Source organism: Erigeron canadensis, chromosome 8 (assembly GCF_010389155.1).
Source record: "Erigeron canadensis isolate Cc75 chromosome 8, C_canadensis_v1, whole genome shotgun sequence".
Taxonomy (NCBI): domain Eukaryota; kingdom Viridiplantae; phylum Streptophyta; class Magnoliopsida; order Asterales; family Asteraceae; genus Erigeron; species Erigeron canadensis.
In genome coordinates, this window is record NC_057768.1 from 27,143,792 (window position 1) to 27,163,981 (window position 20,190).

Here is a 20,190-nt window from a genome sequence, read left to right on the forward strand (position 1 = left end):
TCTGTTTGGTTGTAAAAAATGTTTTCTAATTTTCATTTTCAATTTTTCTAGAATATGAAAGAGGTTTTTTAATTTCTAATTAAAAAACAAACAAAAGTTTTAAAAATGCGTTGTAATTATAAAACTTAAAAACATGTTAGAGTTGTGAGGCAAAGGAGAGGAAGGAAATGGAAAATGAAAAACAATAAACAGATATTTTTAATTTTTTGTTTTATTAAAAAACATTCTTAAAAAGTACGATTAAAGCGCGATTTATGTTTTTCATATTTTTTTAAAAACAAAAATGAAAAACAAGAGTTGTTTTTCGCAACCAAACACGTTCTAAAAATACACAATTAGGTATGGAATTTTATAATTAATTTTAATTTCTTCACTACTTCATTTATACATATGCTTTTACAAGTGAAGTAAAATTTATCTATTTTACATATATTAAAACTCGGATGTAGTAACATTTTTGAAAAAAAATATGTTACTAAAACATTAAGATTCATACATTCTATTTATGATTTTTCTAAAATAAAAAATAATTTAGTGACATATTGAATGTGTCAGTGTGTTACTAAGGACACTACTGTTACTCATTGATTACAAACATGAGAAAACAAAATATGATTTTTATTTTTACAATATATAAATATAAAATAAGATAGCTAGCCAAGAAAAAGAAAAAGTGTAAGGTTTGATGATGACCACGAGCTTTGGTTCATGATCTTATGATACCATCAACTTGATGAGAGTTCGACCATCAGTGTTGCTATCAATACTTTTCCATTGTATTTAATTAGTTGTACTAATTAATTAAATAATTGAAAGCGGCTACATGTATATCTTTATACTAACGATCGAAAACTCGCCAAAAAATTGATCAATTATATTGATCCCTTTCATGATTTGATTTTGGGCTTCCTGATGAAGATGCCACACTCCTCTTCTTAGACCGACAGTACGTACACATTTTAATGTCATCTCCCACATATAGTGGCAAGCGCCGTAATGTTATTGAGATCTATACAGTGATCATTGCTTTATCAAAATAAAAATGTTATATTATCAGCTGGCATTTGAGTTTTGTACTTAATTATTTTCATCTTTGAATATCCACGTGTCAAATATCAAGCATATGTAATTTTTTGTATATCCACGTGTCAAATATCAAGCATATGTAATTTTTTGTAGACAATAATTCATATTGCGTGGGTACTATTTCAGTAGAAACATAACTTTTTTACACATCCACCTAACTAGTATATATGTAGTTAATCTTGTTTAAGTAAAAAAAAAAATCAAAATCAGATTAGAATTTTAAAAGATATAATATTTATTAAATAACCACCAACTATAAGACCGTATATTACATAGCTACCAACAACCATAATCGTAACCCGATGCTCAAAATTATTCACCGTTACATATTGCGTCAATAGGATTGTAAGTAATTCTAGTTAAATAATGTTATACAAACACTACTACACAAATCTAAATAGAACCCTCCACATAGAACCCGTTTAATAAAAAACCGGGTCATGTTAAAGCCATTCCCTAGATAAAACCCGCATAGGAAATAGTATCCTAAAATAGAACCCGCTTACATAGTACTAAGTACTAACCCCGAATAGAACATGCATACTAAATAGGACTCCTAAATATAGCCCGTCATACTAAATGACCGTGTCATATACTTTGAAAAAAAGTTTTAAATCCCCAAGTATTTTTGTTCCCTCCCGAATTCCTTTCAAGTCGTGCCCCTTACCCAAAAAGTTTGAGTTTCAATTTTTTCTAACCTCTCAGTTCACCATTTTCTCCATCAATGCCCCCACGCCCAGAATTGCTTCCTACGCCCACTTTTATTGATATTGAGGTGATATTTCAGAAAAAAAACACATCAAATTAAACAGTTCTATGGGGTTTGTTTTTTATTACTAGCAATCGAATTACTTTTTGTCCTAACTTAATTTATTTTTCTATAAACCCTAATATATGATTGCTTTGTTAAAAATATATACCCTAACTCCCCAAGTACCTGCATAGTTGCAATTATTGAAGTAATACTATCTTATTGTGAGTTTGCTATTTAGAATTATGAATCTGTATGACTAAGTAGTTAATTTGTTTCTATCAGTAACAATAAATTGTTGGTTTTTGACTTGGTTCTCATGGTTTTAGTTGTAATTTTTTGATCATGGTTTAGTAAAGTTTAATATTTTGGTTGTTCTTTGATTAGTGTTGTGTTGTTTTAATGTTTAGTATTGTTGTGTATGCTTATTTGGCGGTTTTTTTACATGTTTTATCTTTGTTGTTTTTTATTTGTTGTTTTTTTACAGGGTGTTTTGGGCCTTTGGCCACTTTCTTGCAGCAAATTGAAAGCTCTTTTAAGAATTTTTTGACTGTTGTTTGTAGGTTCAATGTGCAGATTTTTTTTGGGTGTTTTGGCTGTTTCTCCTTCTGTTTTAGCTGCTGATTTGCAGCTACTTGGAAGCTATATGACTGCTGTTTAGAAGATGTTTTGAGGTTGTTTAGGCTGTTGTTTTGTAGGTTTAATGTGCAGATTTTTGTGGCTGTTTTGGTTGATGTTTCGTGTTGTTTTGCAGCAAATTTGGGGATGTTTTGCAGCAAATTTGAGGATGTTTTGCAGCAAGTTGGAAGCTGTGTGGTTGTTGTTTGGTATGTTCCATACTACTGTTGTTTTGTAAGTTTTATACCGCTGTCGTTTTGCAGCAAATTAAAAGATATATATAGTTCTTATTATTAAGGCATTAAGAAGTTCTGTATACAAGGGTAGAGACGATGACCTGTCTGCTAAGTTATCATGAAACGCCTTGTGAAAGTATCAGATTGTTTTTTAATTAGTGAAGCTGAAGCCTTCTCCTTTGTGTTTATGCAGGTTAGTTTACTCAGAGAAAAACGTATTAAGGAGCAAAGCAAGATTGTATTCATAGAGGTAACTGAACTATTTTATTATCTTTAATGATTACTTTGTGAAGATAAGTTTTCACACAGGTATGATCCTTTCTTATACTTCAATTTTATTCCAAAAAAATACAACTATTTTCTTCAAATAATCACATTTCTTGGTTGATACCCTTATGCTATTACTTTCTAGTTGGCCAAATTTTATTTTGTTTTGGTAACAGAGAAGCCAAGAATGCCCAACATGTTGGCAGATGATTGTGTTAAAAGATACAACCAGGTACATATATTCTGGTGAAGTAGAGTAGTACTACATAAGTCATTTGATCTTTTTGTTTTACCTTATTGTAACACAATCTATTGATTGGCTTAACTTAGTTGTAGATGCACTTAATAATAGTTCTTATACCTAAATATTTGTACATTGAACTTGAACTCGATACTGATACTTTACAAGGATTTACTTTAACTTTCAGCATCAATAGGTTGAATATTGAAGCTCCTATCTATGGTGGAGGATGAAAGAAACCTCAGGTATGTGCTCAAAGTTCATAATATAAATGTGCTCTTATTTAAAGTTTTGATTTTTTTTGTGGAGCAGTTAATTTCGCTTGCAACACATCAAGTTCGATGAGTTCATAAGTTACGTAACATTTTCAGTTTTGTTCTTGATTAATTTCATAGTATGTCGATCATATATGAGTGATGTGACACATTTTGTATTTTTATCCAAGTGTTCTGAATACTAACTTCAACCATTTCCTAATGCTTTTACATTTTCAGTTTGTTTTGATATTGGGAACCAGTTTCACATAGCTTGGTCACGATAAATGAGGTTGAGACAAGTGAGGCCAGGAAACAGGAATATAAAAAGGTATAATATTGTGATAGTGTTTATGTATTATGTGTAGTATGATCTCATTATTACAGCACATGTTGAGTTATTACAACTAAACTCATGTCTTATTAAAACTCCAATGTGGCTTCTATGGTTTATGTGACATCCGTCACTAAACCAATAATTTATTATAGTCTCTAATTTGTATTCCTTATTTTTTGACTAGTTAATGTGCCTACATAGTATAACAAGCATGGAGATGTTGTGATCATTCCAATATTTGACTTTTATCTTCGTAAAACATAAATGACTATAACTGTTCCCGTAATATTTAGACGCGTAGTTGTTAGTCATATTCATTTCTTAATAGCAGTACTACTCGTTGGCTATTTAGAGTTATAATCTAACAAGTTGGGCCATGACATTGTATGAGTCACACTTAAGATTAACTAAAAGCCTATAACACTTTACTACAAAATAAATAAATAAATAAATGTATCTACCTGTTGGTCTTAGTTCGGTCAAAGGGATGTCCATCCCATCCAAATCCTAAATAATTCTAGATAATGATAGTAGTAACTATATATAAAAAACATGGAAGGCAAGTAACCTACTTATTAAACAACAACAACAAATTTCCCAAATCCTTAGCTTGTAATTTACGAATAGAGGAATTAAAATCCTACTATAACTCTTGCTAAATTATACACTAATAAATCCTAATTATAAACTATATCAAAGACTTATCTATGAATATAAACTCATCACCATAAACAAAATTATAACCCTTCATTGTTTCTTTTTCTTCTCCTGCCGTCGAACACATACAACACCACACAAGAGCATATTAAAATCCTCATCAAGCCAAGTTTTATAAACATTATGTCAAAGCAAATTTTGGTACTTTAAGGAGTGATCATCAACTTTGGTGGTAAAATTCTTAATCTCTATCTTTTATTAAATTATATATATATATATATTTATATATAATATAAGTAACCTATTTGATGAATATATATTATGGCAAATTTATAATAATGAATGAAAGAGTTTTTTTTAAGGTTAAATCAAAAGATTGAAATATAAATCATATTAATGTTAAAAGTTTACGTATTTATTGTAGCATGATAATAAATGTAATTAGAGAAATTCAATTATGAAGGCATGGAAATCATAATAACAGATGTAAATAGGTGTTGGAAAGATTTGAAAGTTTATATATGAATATTAGTTGTAGTAGTCTTTAAAACAGTAAGTTTGGGTTATTTCAGAATCTGGACAGATTCAGTTAGTTAACTTTGAAAGGTCGTATCTTGGTCATGGAAGATGGTTAAGTCATGTTTTTGGTGTCTAAAATTAATTTCAGGAAGTCTACTTTCTGGTGGATGTGGTTTCGTGTCAAAATATGAAGTTTAAGGTTATCAAAGGAATTTTATAACAAAACTGCACAAAGCTGAGTTTTCCGAACAGATTTAGGTCAAACTCAAATAGTCATATCTTGGTCGATTTTACAAACTGGAAGGTTTTTTTTTCAGAGATATTTTTAAGGTGTTAAGAGTGTACAGTAAAAATTTGGATATTTTTTGAAGCTTCGAAGACCCTTAACTTTTATAAAACTTTTCTGCGCGCAAACAGTGAATTTTCTGACTAGTCTGTGATTATGGAATTTTTTAAAAATAGTTAACGTGCGAAATAAATTAAGTAAAAATTCATGTAAGTTTATAACACTCTAAGGTTATAGTAGTTAAGATTTGAAAACTTGAATTGGTCGTTTCATCCTAATAAAAAATAGATAAAGTCACCAAAAATTTCAGTGAACATGAACTTGTGGAAACCAATGGTATATCATTAAAACAAATACACTATATTAAGTTATGTGACTTGTAACTTAATAATACATGACAAATCAGTTGTGAATATTTTGAAAGTAGCCATATATGTATATCATCGAATGCGGGTTGCAATGGACGGTTATTAACCATGTCCATAATTGTAACTTGTACATGTATATGTTGTGTAGATTCTAGTGATCATTTGGACTTTGCACAACTGCTTGCTAATTGAGGTGAGTTTCGTGGCCCTTTTTTATTTTATTGATTTGGGGGAAAATGATGCTCAAAACACTTTTCATTTCTTTACTAGTTGTGCCAAAACTTGTTTGTTTTCTTGGACAAATACGTGTAATTATGAAATGTGTATGCTAGCTTGTTTGTGTTAATTCTATGATGCAATAGATGTCTGTCGATATCTATTGAAGACTATTTGAAATCTATCGACCAACTATATACTCCAGCTGGTAGTTTGTTGGTATAACAATGTGTGATTGAGTTGTTGGCAAGTGATGTGATTGAGTTGTTGGCAGGAGTGATGGGGATTGTGTTGTTGGATAACTATGATGGCATTGATCAGTATTTGGATTGCATACAAGCTGCTACATGTTTATATTTACACTATTGTCCAAACCTCATATATATCATGCACATCAAATTCATTTGTATTACTTTAAACCTACGAACTCACCAACATTATGTTGACATTTTCGAGCATTCATTTTCAGGTAATAACAATGCTTAAGGAGAGTGAGCATATGGACTTTAGGAAGACGAATAAAGAGATCCTTCATGGACTCCTAGATTGCATTTGAACATTGAATACTATTTTCTATTTGAGGCATGTTGCCTAAACTTATCAATCACATTTATTTGGATTTCATTTAGTATGACTCTATTATAAAGTCCATGTGCTTTTGCTATATCTTTTCGTCATATCCTACGATTCCGCCTAAGGTGGGGTGTGACAGTTTATGACTATCAAAGTGAAAAATGTGTGTCAAAACACAATTTGATATGGCTTGAAACACGTGAGGTGTGGTTGATCTACCAAGAATATATATATGTTTTTAGGTATATATAATGGATAGAGGAATATATTTTAAGTGTATATATATGTTTTTAACCCACTCAGTCAGCGGGTATTGAGCTAGATTGTATTCACTAATGTTGCTTATATGTTTTTAGGAATGTTCTTCTTGCTTACTTTTGACTTGGATATCTTAGGAAAAGAGAAATGCTTGATGTCGAAATGAACGGAAGTGCAATGCTGATGTAGACGGCCGTGGAGGGATCTATTATGTTTAGCTAATGATTTGGTTTATTATTTTTGTATTTCATATGATAATTCTACTTTTAAAGCTTTATTTAGGGTGATTTAGTTTGTTATATATTGTAGTGATGTTTTGTTTTTAACTTGGAATGTTGTTGCTGCTAAGTTAATTTTATCAAAGTTTTCCTATAAATTTGGTGTGTTTTTATTCTTGTGATATTGGTGTGGTCAATAATTATAGTGTTTTGTAATGTGAAGTTGATAGTTGGAGGAAAACAAAAAACAAAACTGGGATTTTATTATTAATTTGGCGGCAGTAGGAAAGGGGGTTCTAAACAAAGAGGCGGGTTCTATTGTATCTTAATAAGATCCGGTTGTTTTTGTAAAGGACTCGGTTCTTAAGCGGGTCTTATTATCAAAAAGGGCTCGGTTGTTAAGCGGGTCTTATTATCATTCAAATAGGACTCCCCGCATAAGACCCGCCTCTTAAGCGGGTTCCATTAGTGTTTTTAACCGGGATATATTTAGGAGTTTGTAGTAGTGAAAGTTCTGAATGTGTGTTATACTTATCAGCAAAAAAATTATGATGTCCTTTTCATTCATGTACCTTGGTGTTACATTGGTTTAATTTAGAATAAATTTTGTAAAGTTCTAAATAACTTTCAGGATATTTGAAATGCACAAGCAATTCAATACAGAATGTCTCTTTGTATATATGTTTGTGTCAACTGGATTGGATCAATTAGCTGTATGAGCCATTATTTCAGAGCCAGAAGTCAATGGCTCGATCTTTATACCCTGTCGGTCAGATGTATTTTTTCTATTTTTGGTAGAATATGAAAACGGCTTTTCTATCTCAGGTAAAATTTAGAGTGTTTATATTTCAACTCCCCCACTATCAAAGACAATATTAAGATTTATAATCCATAAAAACAGCATTAGATGTTAGTTTTTTTGCTTATGTTTGTGTTTGAAGAATGCTTGTTGCGTAAAAATAAATGTGAGGAAACAATTTTCAACAAGCTTGTATATATTAATGAGTTTGAAAGTTGAATCCCAACATATATAATAGTAAATCAGACCAAAAGATTAGGCATGCAGTGGGATCATGGACTAGTAGCGATTGTCAGTGTTAAAATATAAATTAGACGTACGATCATCATTAGTTAATAGTTAATTCTTCATCAACAAATAAGTTAATACAATATTGGAAATGTGATTAGTTAAAGTGGGCAAGTAATGATGAAGAGATTAGGCGATTGAGAGCATAGATGAAGGGGGGTCCTTGTGCCCACAACTTTGCTTTAGAAACTAGACTTCACCCAACCTTTTTAATTTCTTTTTCTTGTCACATGTAGATGTCCAAAGTTTTTTTGGTCCCCCCCATTCCCCAAGTATCAATGACTATATCATAATTCACAATATATATCAATGACTATATCATAATTCACAATATATCGGTTGCGAATTGGCGGGTTGCTATCTAACAAATAACCGAAAACCATGTAAAGAGTACTGCAACGAAAAGTTGAAAACGAGATAATCCACGACAATTCAATATAATGTTAAGGAAAATTAGTAAACAACGAATAAATTGGATGATCAAAAATCTCTGAAGGCACGTAACGCTTTCAGATTGAATAAATTTGGTGATTATGTGTACAATCAGAGATTTGGTGGTTATGAAACTAAAATATCTAACATATAAATGAGCAAGAGTAGAACACTTCCGATGGTATAAAGACCGAATCCTATATAAAGAAATAAACACATGAAACACTCTCGAGAAAAAGAAAATTTATGATAAAGATTGCTTCAATATTTATATGCTACCTCTAAAGTCCAACCACAATGGATATATTAGTTGATTGAAATCCCATCATTTACGTTATCACAATTGGGTTATGTTCGATTTTACTATGTATTGGATTAGTCGATTAGAGGGTGCAAGTCCCAAGCAGAATGACATGTTTATCATCAATTATCATTCGTTTTGCATTTAATGTACAAATCTTCGTTGAAACTTTACCTATTTTAGGAATAACTATATTAAAAAAAGTTTCAAATTAAACCTTTAAATTTGATAAATATACATAACCCCAGAATTTTACATAATTTTCCTGAAGTACACATTTTTTTTTACCTAAGATAGATACAGCTGCATGCTGTTGGGTTATATAACTATTATCAAATCAAATCACAAAGCACGCAGCGGAAGACAAGATCTATGTAGTTTAATTAACTAACCAAGATAGAAAACGTGTACCTTAAATTGGAGAGAATAAAGCAAGAAACCTTTATGATAAGGTTTGAATTAAACCTCTTTACGATTGCACACACAACGTTGGAATGTATGTATGCTAGTACTTGATCACGAACCGAACAACCCTTTGTTCCTAGCTCTAAATTTCGACCCAAACAAAAACCCAGAAATCCTATTTCTTGTTGTAGTCGATCGAACCAAAGAGAGAAAGAAGAAGAGATTTTTAGGGTTTTAGAAAACCTAATGAATTGTGTGTAGAAAAACAATTAGATTAGGCGTCTATTTATAGTGTTTAGGAAACTTGATGACCAAGTTTAGGGTTTGTGAAACCCTTGGACGACCGGCCCCCCCTCTAGAACAATCTAGAGGGTTTCCTAATTGTTTCCTAATTCCAACTCTTCTTCGTTAAGTCCGTTAGTTAAGTACCGTTAACTATTAACTCTTTTAACGGACCTCCGTTAGTTTTTCGTGATCAAATTAATTAATAAATTACATTTAATATATTAAATTTAATTTATTAATTAATTTATAGTTATATTCACGTTGAGGTGTGACCCTGTAGGCTTAAATATTTTTCGGACATACGTTCATTTTACGTGATCATATTCCAACACATGCTTTATCTAAGCTTTTCTCTGAACATAAATGATACATTTTCATGTCTAACATTCATGTAATCTGGTACTAGCCTGGTGCATGTTGAGATCGATCACCACAATAGGGTTGGCTCAATAAGCCTAATCTACTACTACACGAATGGATGAGATGTCTACTGTTGACAAACTATAATCACTCACTGAATATTACTCGCCGTATTGTTTATATATACGAGTCTTCCAACTCTCAAAAATGCCTTTTCTCACTGAATAATGAACTCGTTAAAACATCTAATGACTCCTATATATAGGCAACCTACCAGAATAATTATTTTTTACTAAAACCAACGTGCGATGAGGATTTTGGGCTATTTAAGACAACCTTGTATCCATGTAATGCGGACGGATTAAGGGCTTCTCGATGGGTTTTGATCTTCATATGTATTCTGAGGATTTTATGTAATCTCTGTTGATTTGTCGGCGATTGTGATTATGTAAGACATCAAGAAAAGAAAAAGAGTGTGATGCATGTCTCAAGTTCGCTGAGTACACTTATATTTTAAGGTGTTAGGCATTGTTGTTGGAATATTTTTAGATACACATGGAAAGGTCAAGTTAAACACCATAAGTTCTAGTATAGCAGTATGATCAGAAAGGATGTTGAAATCAATACAAGCCTTAGTTTGTACTTTGTACTCTGTTGATCAACCTTAGCGAAAGCATATTCACAAGTGCTGGACACCTTATGGGATGAGTGGATGACCTCTTATTTGATTCGATTCGATTCAGTTTTGATATTCAAATACCGAAGCTCAAGTGATGAATTCATTATTCACAATTGTTGTTTGCCGATAGTTAATCCATCCCAATATAGATGTTCAAATCTAAGTCTTTTTTATATTACTTTGACCGTAAATATTTTCGTTTTTTTATATAAAATTTGATATACAATATATGAATGAATTGAGTTTTAAGTGTATTTTTCACTGATATAACTTTCATCAAGTGTTATATAACACAAATAAATATATTTACGGACAAAATTGTTAAAATTTGACTTTGAAATTAAAGTCAAAATAAGACATTTGAATAAGGACTCCGGTATGAAAGAAAAAGAATTTGGTATGTTTCTTTAATAAGCTCCTTCAAGATCAAACATCTTTTAAAGTTATTTCTAACATAAGTCATGTTGGTTATTTTGTGAGTGGAAGAAGTGACCTCTCTTATTAAGATCACTTTTTAAATCTCTTTCACAGCTCTTCCTAAATGTCATATTAGTTTTTCTAAATTCAAGTACTACTTTTAGCATGAAGACCTCTTCCTCACCTCTTACTAAATTTTTTTTATTCTATTTTATTTTTACCCAAATATTAATAAATTATTTATCTAAAATTAATAAAACTTTTATAAAAATAAAAACACCGCATATAAATTAAACATTACAATACATAAATAATTTAAACCAACTAATACATAATTAAAATTAAAAATAAAGTAATGAGAAAACAAACGATGTGCGACTTTGGTGTGATTTCTACATATGGTTCTTCTTGGTATTTTTGGCACCCTTGAGGATTCGGCTTCTTTTTGTTCTTCATTTTCTAAGAAAGTAGCAAATGTTTGTAACAAGTCGGGATTCGTATATTTACTTATATATGAACGCGAATCATTGTCATCTGAGCTCGACATGGTGGTTAATATGTTTGATTGTTTGATATGAAAATGTTTGAATGATAGTATGATACGTGAAATGGTATGTTGTCTTTGATTGATTATTGAAAAATGATGGTGTTTATATAGATATAAATATATGTATATATACAAAATTTAGCTGTTAGGTTTTAAAAAACAAGTTTTTTTTTAAACGGTCGAACAAACGCTCCTCAGGCCCCCACACATTTCATCCAGCTCCTTATTTCCAAACGATCCTCATTTCGCCGAGATGGATGAGGTGCGTAGCATTAACGTGGTTTAGGACGAGGGCCATGACAAATTCGTCATTCGCTTATTACGAGCGGCCTAATAAAATAAAGGGACGACGACCCAAAATGGATGACGCATTTTGTGTTACTCTTACAAAACACCAACATGATAGAAACCCATTTTTATAGGATCTTGATCCACAAGTTTGAGCCGGATACTTTTTGGGTACGTACAGAGTGTTTGGACAAAATATTTAATTTGGCCTATAACTGGCCCATAAACTTTGAGTTTCCTCTAATACATTATACATATCATGGTCTTTTGTAACAACACACAACTAGATCAATACTCGGTCGGTAACCGAGTTACCAAGTAAATTTAAAAGCCTTTTTACTCATAAATAAAGTTTATTATGAAATTGAGCATAATGTTAAAATAAAGTCTTATATTTGCACAACTTTTGATATAACATATATAGAGTCGGTGTGATGTATATTAAAATTGTCAATACTCGACCTTGTTAGAAATTCGACTTGAAACCGACTTGGAAAAACTGGGTTAGAGTTGTGAATCTCGACCTAGTAACCCACCAACTTGATTTTTGTGGGTCAGGGTTAGGTTGACCTTTTGGTTTAATAAGTCAACCCGTCAACCCAAAAATAATTAAATTTATATAATGTTTTTTAATAGGTCGACCCGTCAAGTTATTTGATCCGACAATCCACAACTCATTTTGACTTCAAATCAACCTGTCAACCCACCAATCCATATTACTTGAGGTCAACCCACCAACCCATTTAATACGCCAACCTATCAACCCACCAACTCATGTGACATGAAATTAACCCACCAACCCATTGCATAACCGATTTTTTTGTGTTAATGGCCGGGTTCGGGTTGACAGGTTGTGGCTGAGATTTTCACGTTGATTTTGATATCAAGTCGGGTTCGGGGTGGTTATTTTCAACCCGTTAACCTAAACCAGTTAACCCAAACCTGTTATAATTATGCTATAACTATATATATATATATATTTTATTTTTTGTTCTATATAAAGTTATTTACCCGTGCATTGGAAATTTTAAATCCGATGTTTGGTGAAGTGGACCATCGTCACCCTCACCTGTGTTCATAAGTAAGGTTTATAAGCATCGATCAGTTTGATTTAAATCAAAATTTAAATCTTTTTTTAACCATCTTACGCATTGTGGGGATACGATTCTTGTTTATATTGTCGCATCGTATTTATACATTGATGTAATATCTATAATTTTCAATTTTGATTCTTGATTTTCGATATTGATTTTGGTATCACATTTCATGTTTGTAGAATTGACCAACTCTAAATTGAAGTAAGCTTTTGTTTATAAATTGAACATCCATACTTTTACCCACATTTCATTTCAAATGGTATTACTGTTATGGGTGAAATTTCAGATTTCATTATCTTGGGACCTCAAGATCATGGACCTTCAGGATCTTGACATGCCTTGACAAATTACTAACGATAAACTTCAAGTATTGTTTCTATGAGAATATTATGCAGGTAGCTTGATATTTATCACAAGGGAAATATCTCTAACGGTACAAAAGAGATTCAACACATGTCTTATTTGATCAACACGCAAAGAAGACTTAGTCCAGCATCATAATCGGACTTCAAGAGGAATTCAGCATGAGGAGAATATCTTCAAACAGCTACAATATCAGTCAAGATATGCTCCAACGTTCACTAGATGAAGACCAGGAGGATCCCTGTAATTTCAGAAAATTAGTTACTAGGATGCTTTATATAAACGAGGACCTGATCGATCATAGGATATACAACGTTACACACACTCACATATTTACTTGCTTATTTTCTCTGCTCATACTTGTAAACAACCAACACACTTTTCTTTACTTAGAAAGATCGATCAAGTCGCTCTATCATTGTAACCAATTTACACCATTAATAAAAGAACAAGGCAGGGATGATTGCTTCCTCCCGGGGTTTTTATGCCGGCAATCCATAAAGGATTAAGGGCTTTTTCTCGATAACAAATCTCGGTGTTCTTTGTTACTTTCTCTTTATTTTCCGCATTTATTTACGATTATCTTTCTTTATCTTTCTTAATCTATCTTATATTTGATTATATAGTTATTTGCGAAATCTTTTGACTACCTTCTTTTGTTTAAGTCTACATAATCTTGATTTATCATACTTATTTTAAACGCATCTTTGAATCTAAACTAATTTTACATCCCTTAACCTCACAAACGAAAGTTTGGTTACATAATTGATCTAAGTCTTCAAGGTTGATTATCTTAGAAATTTTTGACCAAAACAATAGTTAAAAAGACTACTTGAACAGATTAACCGATATATGGCAAATATGTGTGTGAATATCCATCATTCTTTGTGTTTCTTCTTATTTTTGATATTTATGTAAATTGGCATCCCTAAAGGTATAATGGGGTTAAGACTTAACATCCATCATATTCATGTACAACCAATAACAGTGACAAGGAATACAAGTGAATTGGCAACACAACAAATGCTAATAAATCCAAAAGCTAAGGATATGCTCCTTTATTCGCTATACAATGGTGGGTTATAGATGACCCTGGGCCAGCTGCAAAACACTGCAGAAAATAGATACAACATTTATATCTAAGTCATTAGTAGCAAAACTGGCATTTCCTTTACATTCTTCCCAAATATATCTGATCCCCACTACTTCAAGAATCTCTAACTTTGTGGGTAAGTCCAAACACATTCTAGCTCATTTTGCAAGCTTGCTTCAATTGACTTTGATGGTGATTGTTTCATAAAGATGATATCTACAATTTGTACAACAACACTACTTCATTGATTGACATTGATCTTTACATATATCTGTATATAAGCATCGACCTCTTTGTTCAAAATAGATGGCTACTTAAATTTATATCTTATCCTAAACTCGTTAGCTTAAAATAAGTCCGGTCTTTCTCATTAGGCAAACATCCAAGAACCACAAGCACATTGATGTTCGACACAAACATGTGATATTATTCGGCTTTTCTAACTTCAAGTCAAGTCTCTTTGTTGAAGTTAGACTTTCAACGACGCGTTATCCTATCCATCCGTCTACCAAATAACATGCTAAATATGCTAAAAACAAGTAATACTAAACACATTGTGTACACATAAAAACTATCAATTATATGTAGAATTTATTCATATACATTAAACAACATAGCAGAACCAAAATAAGACCAAACATTATATGCAACATAACAATAAACAAAAAGAGACCAACTTAACAAGAAATAACTAAAGAAAACTGACCCCAATTTTCGTCAAAACGAATCCATCTCAAGCAGATAACTCCTACGTTTAATAAGTTTCGCGACCGCCTCACCATACACACCCTCAAACCCTCTATCACCCGATACCAATACTTGGTCCCACTTTTCCTCATCCTCGACACTGCTACCAATACTAGTCGGTCTAACCACGACTAATGTAGCCCCTTCTAAAACCACGCCATTCGACAACTCTAACCTCGCCTCGTGCCTCATTCGCATCCAAACCGCCGGCACTCTAGTCCTATTACTTCTCCACCATACCCCACCATTTAATTCCCCCCTTGTTCCTCCTCATTAGTCCCTTCCCTAACTTCGTTAAAATCGTCTCGAAATTCATTTATACCGAATTCGTTCATAATTACTACCCCTTCCCCTTCTTTATCCATCACAATTAACTTTTTTAAATTACTATTTTCTTTCACAATCTCTCTTGCCATAAAATGTCTAGCAGAAGCCGCAATTAATGCACTTATTGTCCAAACTACCCTTGTCTTTAACCCGCCGCCGCCGCCTAAATCGCCTTCTCCGCCGCCGCCGCACCGGAAACCCAAAATCACACAACTTTTTAAACTTTTTCCAAACTCAGCTTTCCATTTAATCCCAACACGTTTTTCTAATCTTAAATCACCGTTTGGTAACTCAATCACAAGTTCTTTAACTTTTTCAAATTCTCTCAAAATCGCCGCCGGCGAGTTTTGGGTCAAAACTTGCCGGTTTTCTACATCATTTGGGACGGAAATCAAGTCGTGGATTAACTTCACGATGGATTTGATGAAACCCATTACAGGGGATGGATCATTTTCGTCATCCGAATCAACTGAGTTGATGACTCGGTCGACTCGGAGTGTTAGTGAGTCAGATTGTGGGACTAGTGAGTTGAACCGACGAGACACGGCTCGGCATCGGGTTAATGTTTTTATGTCGGAAATGTTGTTGAAGATTGTTAAGATTATTGGGTCTGGTAGATGGTCAAAGATGTCGGCGTCGTCGGCTGTGAAATTGGTTTGTTCCGATGATGGATCTCCGGTGAGCATTGAGGAAAGTGAAGATGCCATTAGGGGTGGTGGGTTTGACCGTTGACTTTTTATAGAAGCGAGGGAGAGAGAGATGGGGAAGAGGGGAAAGGGGAGTTTTATTGTAATTGGGTGATTTGCCGGCTTTTGATATTTATTGGGACTTATTATATTCCGTACTTTTTATGTTTCAAATCCGACCATATTTTACAAAATTTTTAATTTTTTAATTTTTTTAATTGTATATTTCAAACAACAATTATTACGAAATAGACGTGTATATGTTAATCCAATAGTAGTTAATCAAATAGTCGTGCCTTGGCTATAGTATGTCGATGATTTGTACATTACCATTTCGTCGTACAATATCATAACATATCTATACCCACACATAATACTAGGCAATCACGATGGGGAAAAAAGGGATCGTTAGGCAATTACGGTGGCGTAGTATAGACCTGATCATTAACGAATGTTTGTAAAAAAAGTCAGAATGTCTCATTTACTATTAACTCATAACTAGTCTCTTTTAGCGTCACCCGAAAATTACCGATCAATAACCAATCCCTTACAAAACTCTAAGTACATAAGGCTATGTGGAGTGAGGCGTTAGCTTCAAGTGGCACGTCCAAAAACGATTGGAAGACCCCGATACACCCATGGAGCGCCAGCTACACCGCACCTGGGGTCGTTATGGTCAAAAAAAATCTTTCTTTGTTCCATTTCGAACGCCCATGATGCTTGAGTTCCAAGGCTATACTAGCCGTTGGCAACATCTCTTTCCCACTTTTTTTTCCCCTTTAATTCATATATATACATTACCTATTTACATAAAAACACATATAAACACACACACTATTATCAAACAAACGCAAACACATACACTATATTGATAGTTATTTACCTAACAACTGTTTTTTAATGAAATTATTAACACACATTCATCAATTATTTTACATTAATAACCACACCAAGACCTTTGACGCCTACAAACATTCATTTTTATTTTAAACACAACTTAACTAAAATAACATTACATTAAACAAAGACATAACAAATCCTATAAAAATAAAAACATGACAAGTTCTAAAAAAAATAATAATATTACAAATTCTAAAAATAAGTACTACATTTAAATACTTAGTGAAACAAGGGTCTCCGAATTTAATGCACCGTTAAAACTACGAAACAAAATAACGGGATAAATGTAGTTAAAGGGCGCCAAGCCTACTTCGAGTTGTAAAACTCTGTGATATTTGCTCGTCACAAAACACTTATTACCATTTGTCACATAATGTGTTATAGAGCACCACAAACGAAAAAATGTTTTAATTATATTCCATTGCACCCCTTGGAGAACCCACAACTTAATTGTCATATCCCGATATCGATCTGGTGGCAGCAAACATGTAAAGCTCGTTTTCTCCTTGATTCTTCACTCCTATAATACACATTGACACCAAATACACAATCCTCACGTCTTATATACAAGCCTTTGAAATCATTAGGAGTGTTGGTGTACAGACCCATAGCATTGAGATAGATTATCTCTATAGAACTCACTGAAATTAGAAGATGGCTCTGAAAAACGCTTGAAAGCGATAGTGAGTGGATTCCAATGAAACAAATCGGATGTCAGATTGTGACAAACAAAATCGATTGGATGAATAGAGCAATTTTGGATGTCAATGAAGAAAGCCTCTTTTTAGAACAGTGTATTAGTTGGTTACTAGTTTAAACCCTAGCAGTGACATCCAAACGGGTAGTATGCTAGAGGTTGGAACCCGAAGGCGCCTTGGAGACTAAGGGCACGATAACACGGCTTCTGATTAGGTAAATTTAATGTACAAGATCAGTGTTCCCTTACAAAGACTGAAAGACGTGTCCTAAAACAAGGCATACCATGCCTCACAAACACTCTTAGAACGACCTACAATCTTTGGTGACGCCCTTTTTAGTATCTCAAATACGATTATTTCAGCGAAGAGTTCAACAATATATGGTGTGTTTATTTGTGTGTTTAAATTGAGTGTTAAGAGGTTGTGGTATGTATGTGTTTATATTGTATAAAATAAATTATATCCGTTGAAGAGGGTGGGGCCCTCCAACGGTTGAAAACATATAAGAATCTTTCGCCCCAAATGTCACGCTAAACTTTGTTGTACTTTTACTACTTTGACACACCCCACACCGTAGGGGGCAGCGGTACCGCGCGGTGTAGGGCAGGGGGTGTTACCGTCCGTGCATCTTTCACCGGATGCCAACGCCCTAAGTAAATATACATACACGTTACTAATTACGAGCATGGTACCCGGGCAATGCGGTGGTGGTAGTGGATACGACGGTCTAGTATTGTTGGTAACGGTATTATTTCTGGTGGTGGTCTAGTTTCAAACGGTGCAGGTTGATGTATTTAAAAAGATAATGGCTTAAATTGTTAATTATTAAAATAAATGTCAAAGGCAATTATGGTATTTCAAAGACAGAAAATACCAAAAATAAAAAGGGTTCTTTTGCTTTGAAAGATTAGATACATAGTACTAGTACTTGTTTACGATTTCAGACTTATTGTAGCTTTACCATTGTATCTTTCGTTGACCTTTATGGTCCTATCTCAATGAAATCAGCTTTTCAAAAAAAAAGGGGTATACTTTACCTAGTTGTGTAATAGTCTATTTTGCATATTTCATGTTTCATATGATTCTAATTTCTAATCAATATCGTACTGATGTCATATCTAGACTTTTTCAATGTAATTTGTGTGACAACACCAAATGCTTTCAAAGCAACCCAAGTAATTGATAACCATATAAAAGATTTTTAGTCAGAAACAAACTAAATTCCACCACAGAAATTAATACGTTTAGCTGGATATATATACATATACTGATATACATATACATTAAGCTACCTAGTTAGTTGAATAATCACAATCTTGAGACAAAATTCGAGTGTACTTTCCTAACCTGTTTACTTTAAGGTTGCATACTATGGATAATTTTTTGCTCTTAACCGTAAACACCCCAACATTAAAGCTTAACGGAACATTAAATCCTAATGACAACCTAATAGGTGCATAAGAGGTACCATTTATGCTCTTCTGTACTACCTTAGGTAATCTCCTTCCGGAACCACTTTCTAGCTCTAAATTCATGCTCTCAAAAGAATTGGTATCTTGTTCAAATGATGGAAATTTAGCTTTAGCTATACGTCTTTCTCTATACGATAATGAAACTTTTCCGCCTTTTTTAAAGGACAAGACCGCACGATTGTTAGTGTTTTTTGATCTTAATGTGAACTCAAACTCATGGTGTTTGTTATCACCCTTTCCTTTTGTTGTGACATGTATACGTCTAATACGAAAAATAGGGTCATTTGTATCGGCAATGGCTAAACTAATCCCCGTTATGAAAGTGATAATCAAGGAAAGAATGAGAGCATAGAGTAATACACATTTTAATGAAAAACATATCGTTTTTTCAGGGACAGCAATGCGTCTAGCTTCAGCAAATATTGCGTTTTCTGGAGGCGGGACACGATAGATTTGGTCTTTTGGGACTTGGATTACATACGTTCCATTATACGAGTCTAGGAGATCATCTTCCTCTTCATCATCTGAACTAGATATAACGTTGTGGTTCTCGGAATAGATGTCGTCTGTGGAAGAATACTCCCGCCCCTCCATGGTTAAACGAGGAGCGGAGTACTAAGAAGATGGGAAGATGGTTGCTTGTTGAGACAACGGTGATGGTGGTGGTGGATGGAAATGGTGGTATGTGTTCAAGGGGAAAGAGATTTCTTTGGATTTGCTAACTTGAGAGGTTAAGCATAATGTGAGGGATTTTTGTGTGGAGTGAAATTGTTTTGAACAAATCTCCATTCATTTTTGATCTATAAATAGACATTATTTACTTTGTTAAACGATTCTATACATCTCTAACACATCCACAAAGTTACCTATCTTTTTTCTTTTTTTTTTTTCCTATTTTTGAGAATAAAAAGAAGCAACTCTATACTCTTGGCAAAACGATTAATCTCACACCTCACCTAGTAAAAACTCACTTTGTCTCTCAACTTTGATGTCACTACGCCATCTCCAATTTAGAAATGCGTTTTAAATCATTTTCTAGTTTTAAATGATCGTGTCAACACTTACAAATCTAAACTTTCGCATTTGATTTTCTTTTTAACAACGTGTTATTAGTTATAAGT

General features: G+C 33.0%; 2 protein-coding genes and 1 long non-coding RNA gene across 3 annotated transcripts; 1 reads left to right on the top strand and 2 right to left on the bottom strand.

Moving 5' to 3' along the window:
• Positions 1-3,508: 3,508 nt before the first annotated feature.
• Positions 3,509-6,412, top strand: LOC122609997. Its single transcript, XR_006325437.1, has 3 exons — positions 3,509-3,552; positions 3,694-3,784; positions 6,306-6,412. It is a non-coding gene; the product is annotated as an uncharacterized LOC122609997 (long non-coding RNA).
• Positions 6,413-12,979: 6,567 nt separating this feature from the next.
• On the bottom strand, positions 12,980-16,128 carry LOC122578493 (F-box protein AUF1). Its single transcript, XM_043750466.1, is given in 3 exon segments — positions 12,980-13,387; positions 14,946-15,237; positions 15,240-16,128. Coding segments are annotated over 2 exon segments (1,062 nt in total). The 5' UTR covers positions 16,021-16,128; the 3' UTR covers positions 12,980-13,387; positions 14,946-14,956.
• Positions 16,129-18,889: 2,761 nt separating this feature from the next.
• LOC122580676 (NDR1/HIN1-like protein 13) lies at positions 18,890-19,797 on the bottom strand. Its single transcript, XM_043752943.1, has one exon. It carries the CDS (start codon positions 19,661-19,663, stop codon positions 18,890-18,892), a length of 774 nt encoding a protein of 257 aa, XP_043608878.1. The 5' UTR covers positions 19,664-19,797.
• Between the last annotated feature and the right edge of the window lie 393 nt (positions 19,798-20,190).

What these genes read in the sequence shown, in the direction of transcription:
- LOC122580676 (XM_043752943.1), bottom strand. Translation starts at nt 19,663, where the DNA reads ATGGAGGGGCGGGAGTATTCTTCCACAGACGACATCTATTCCGAGAAC.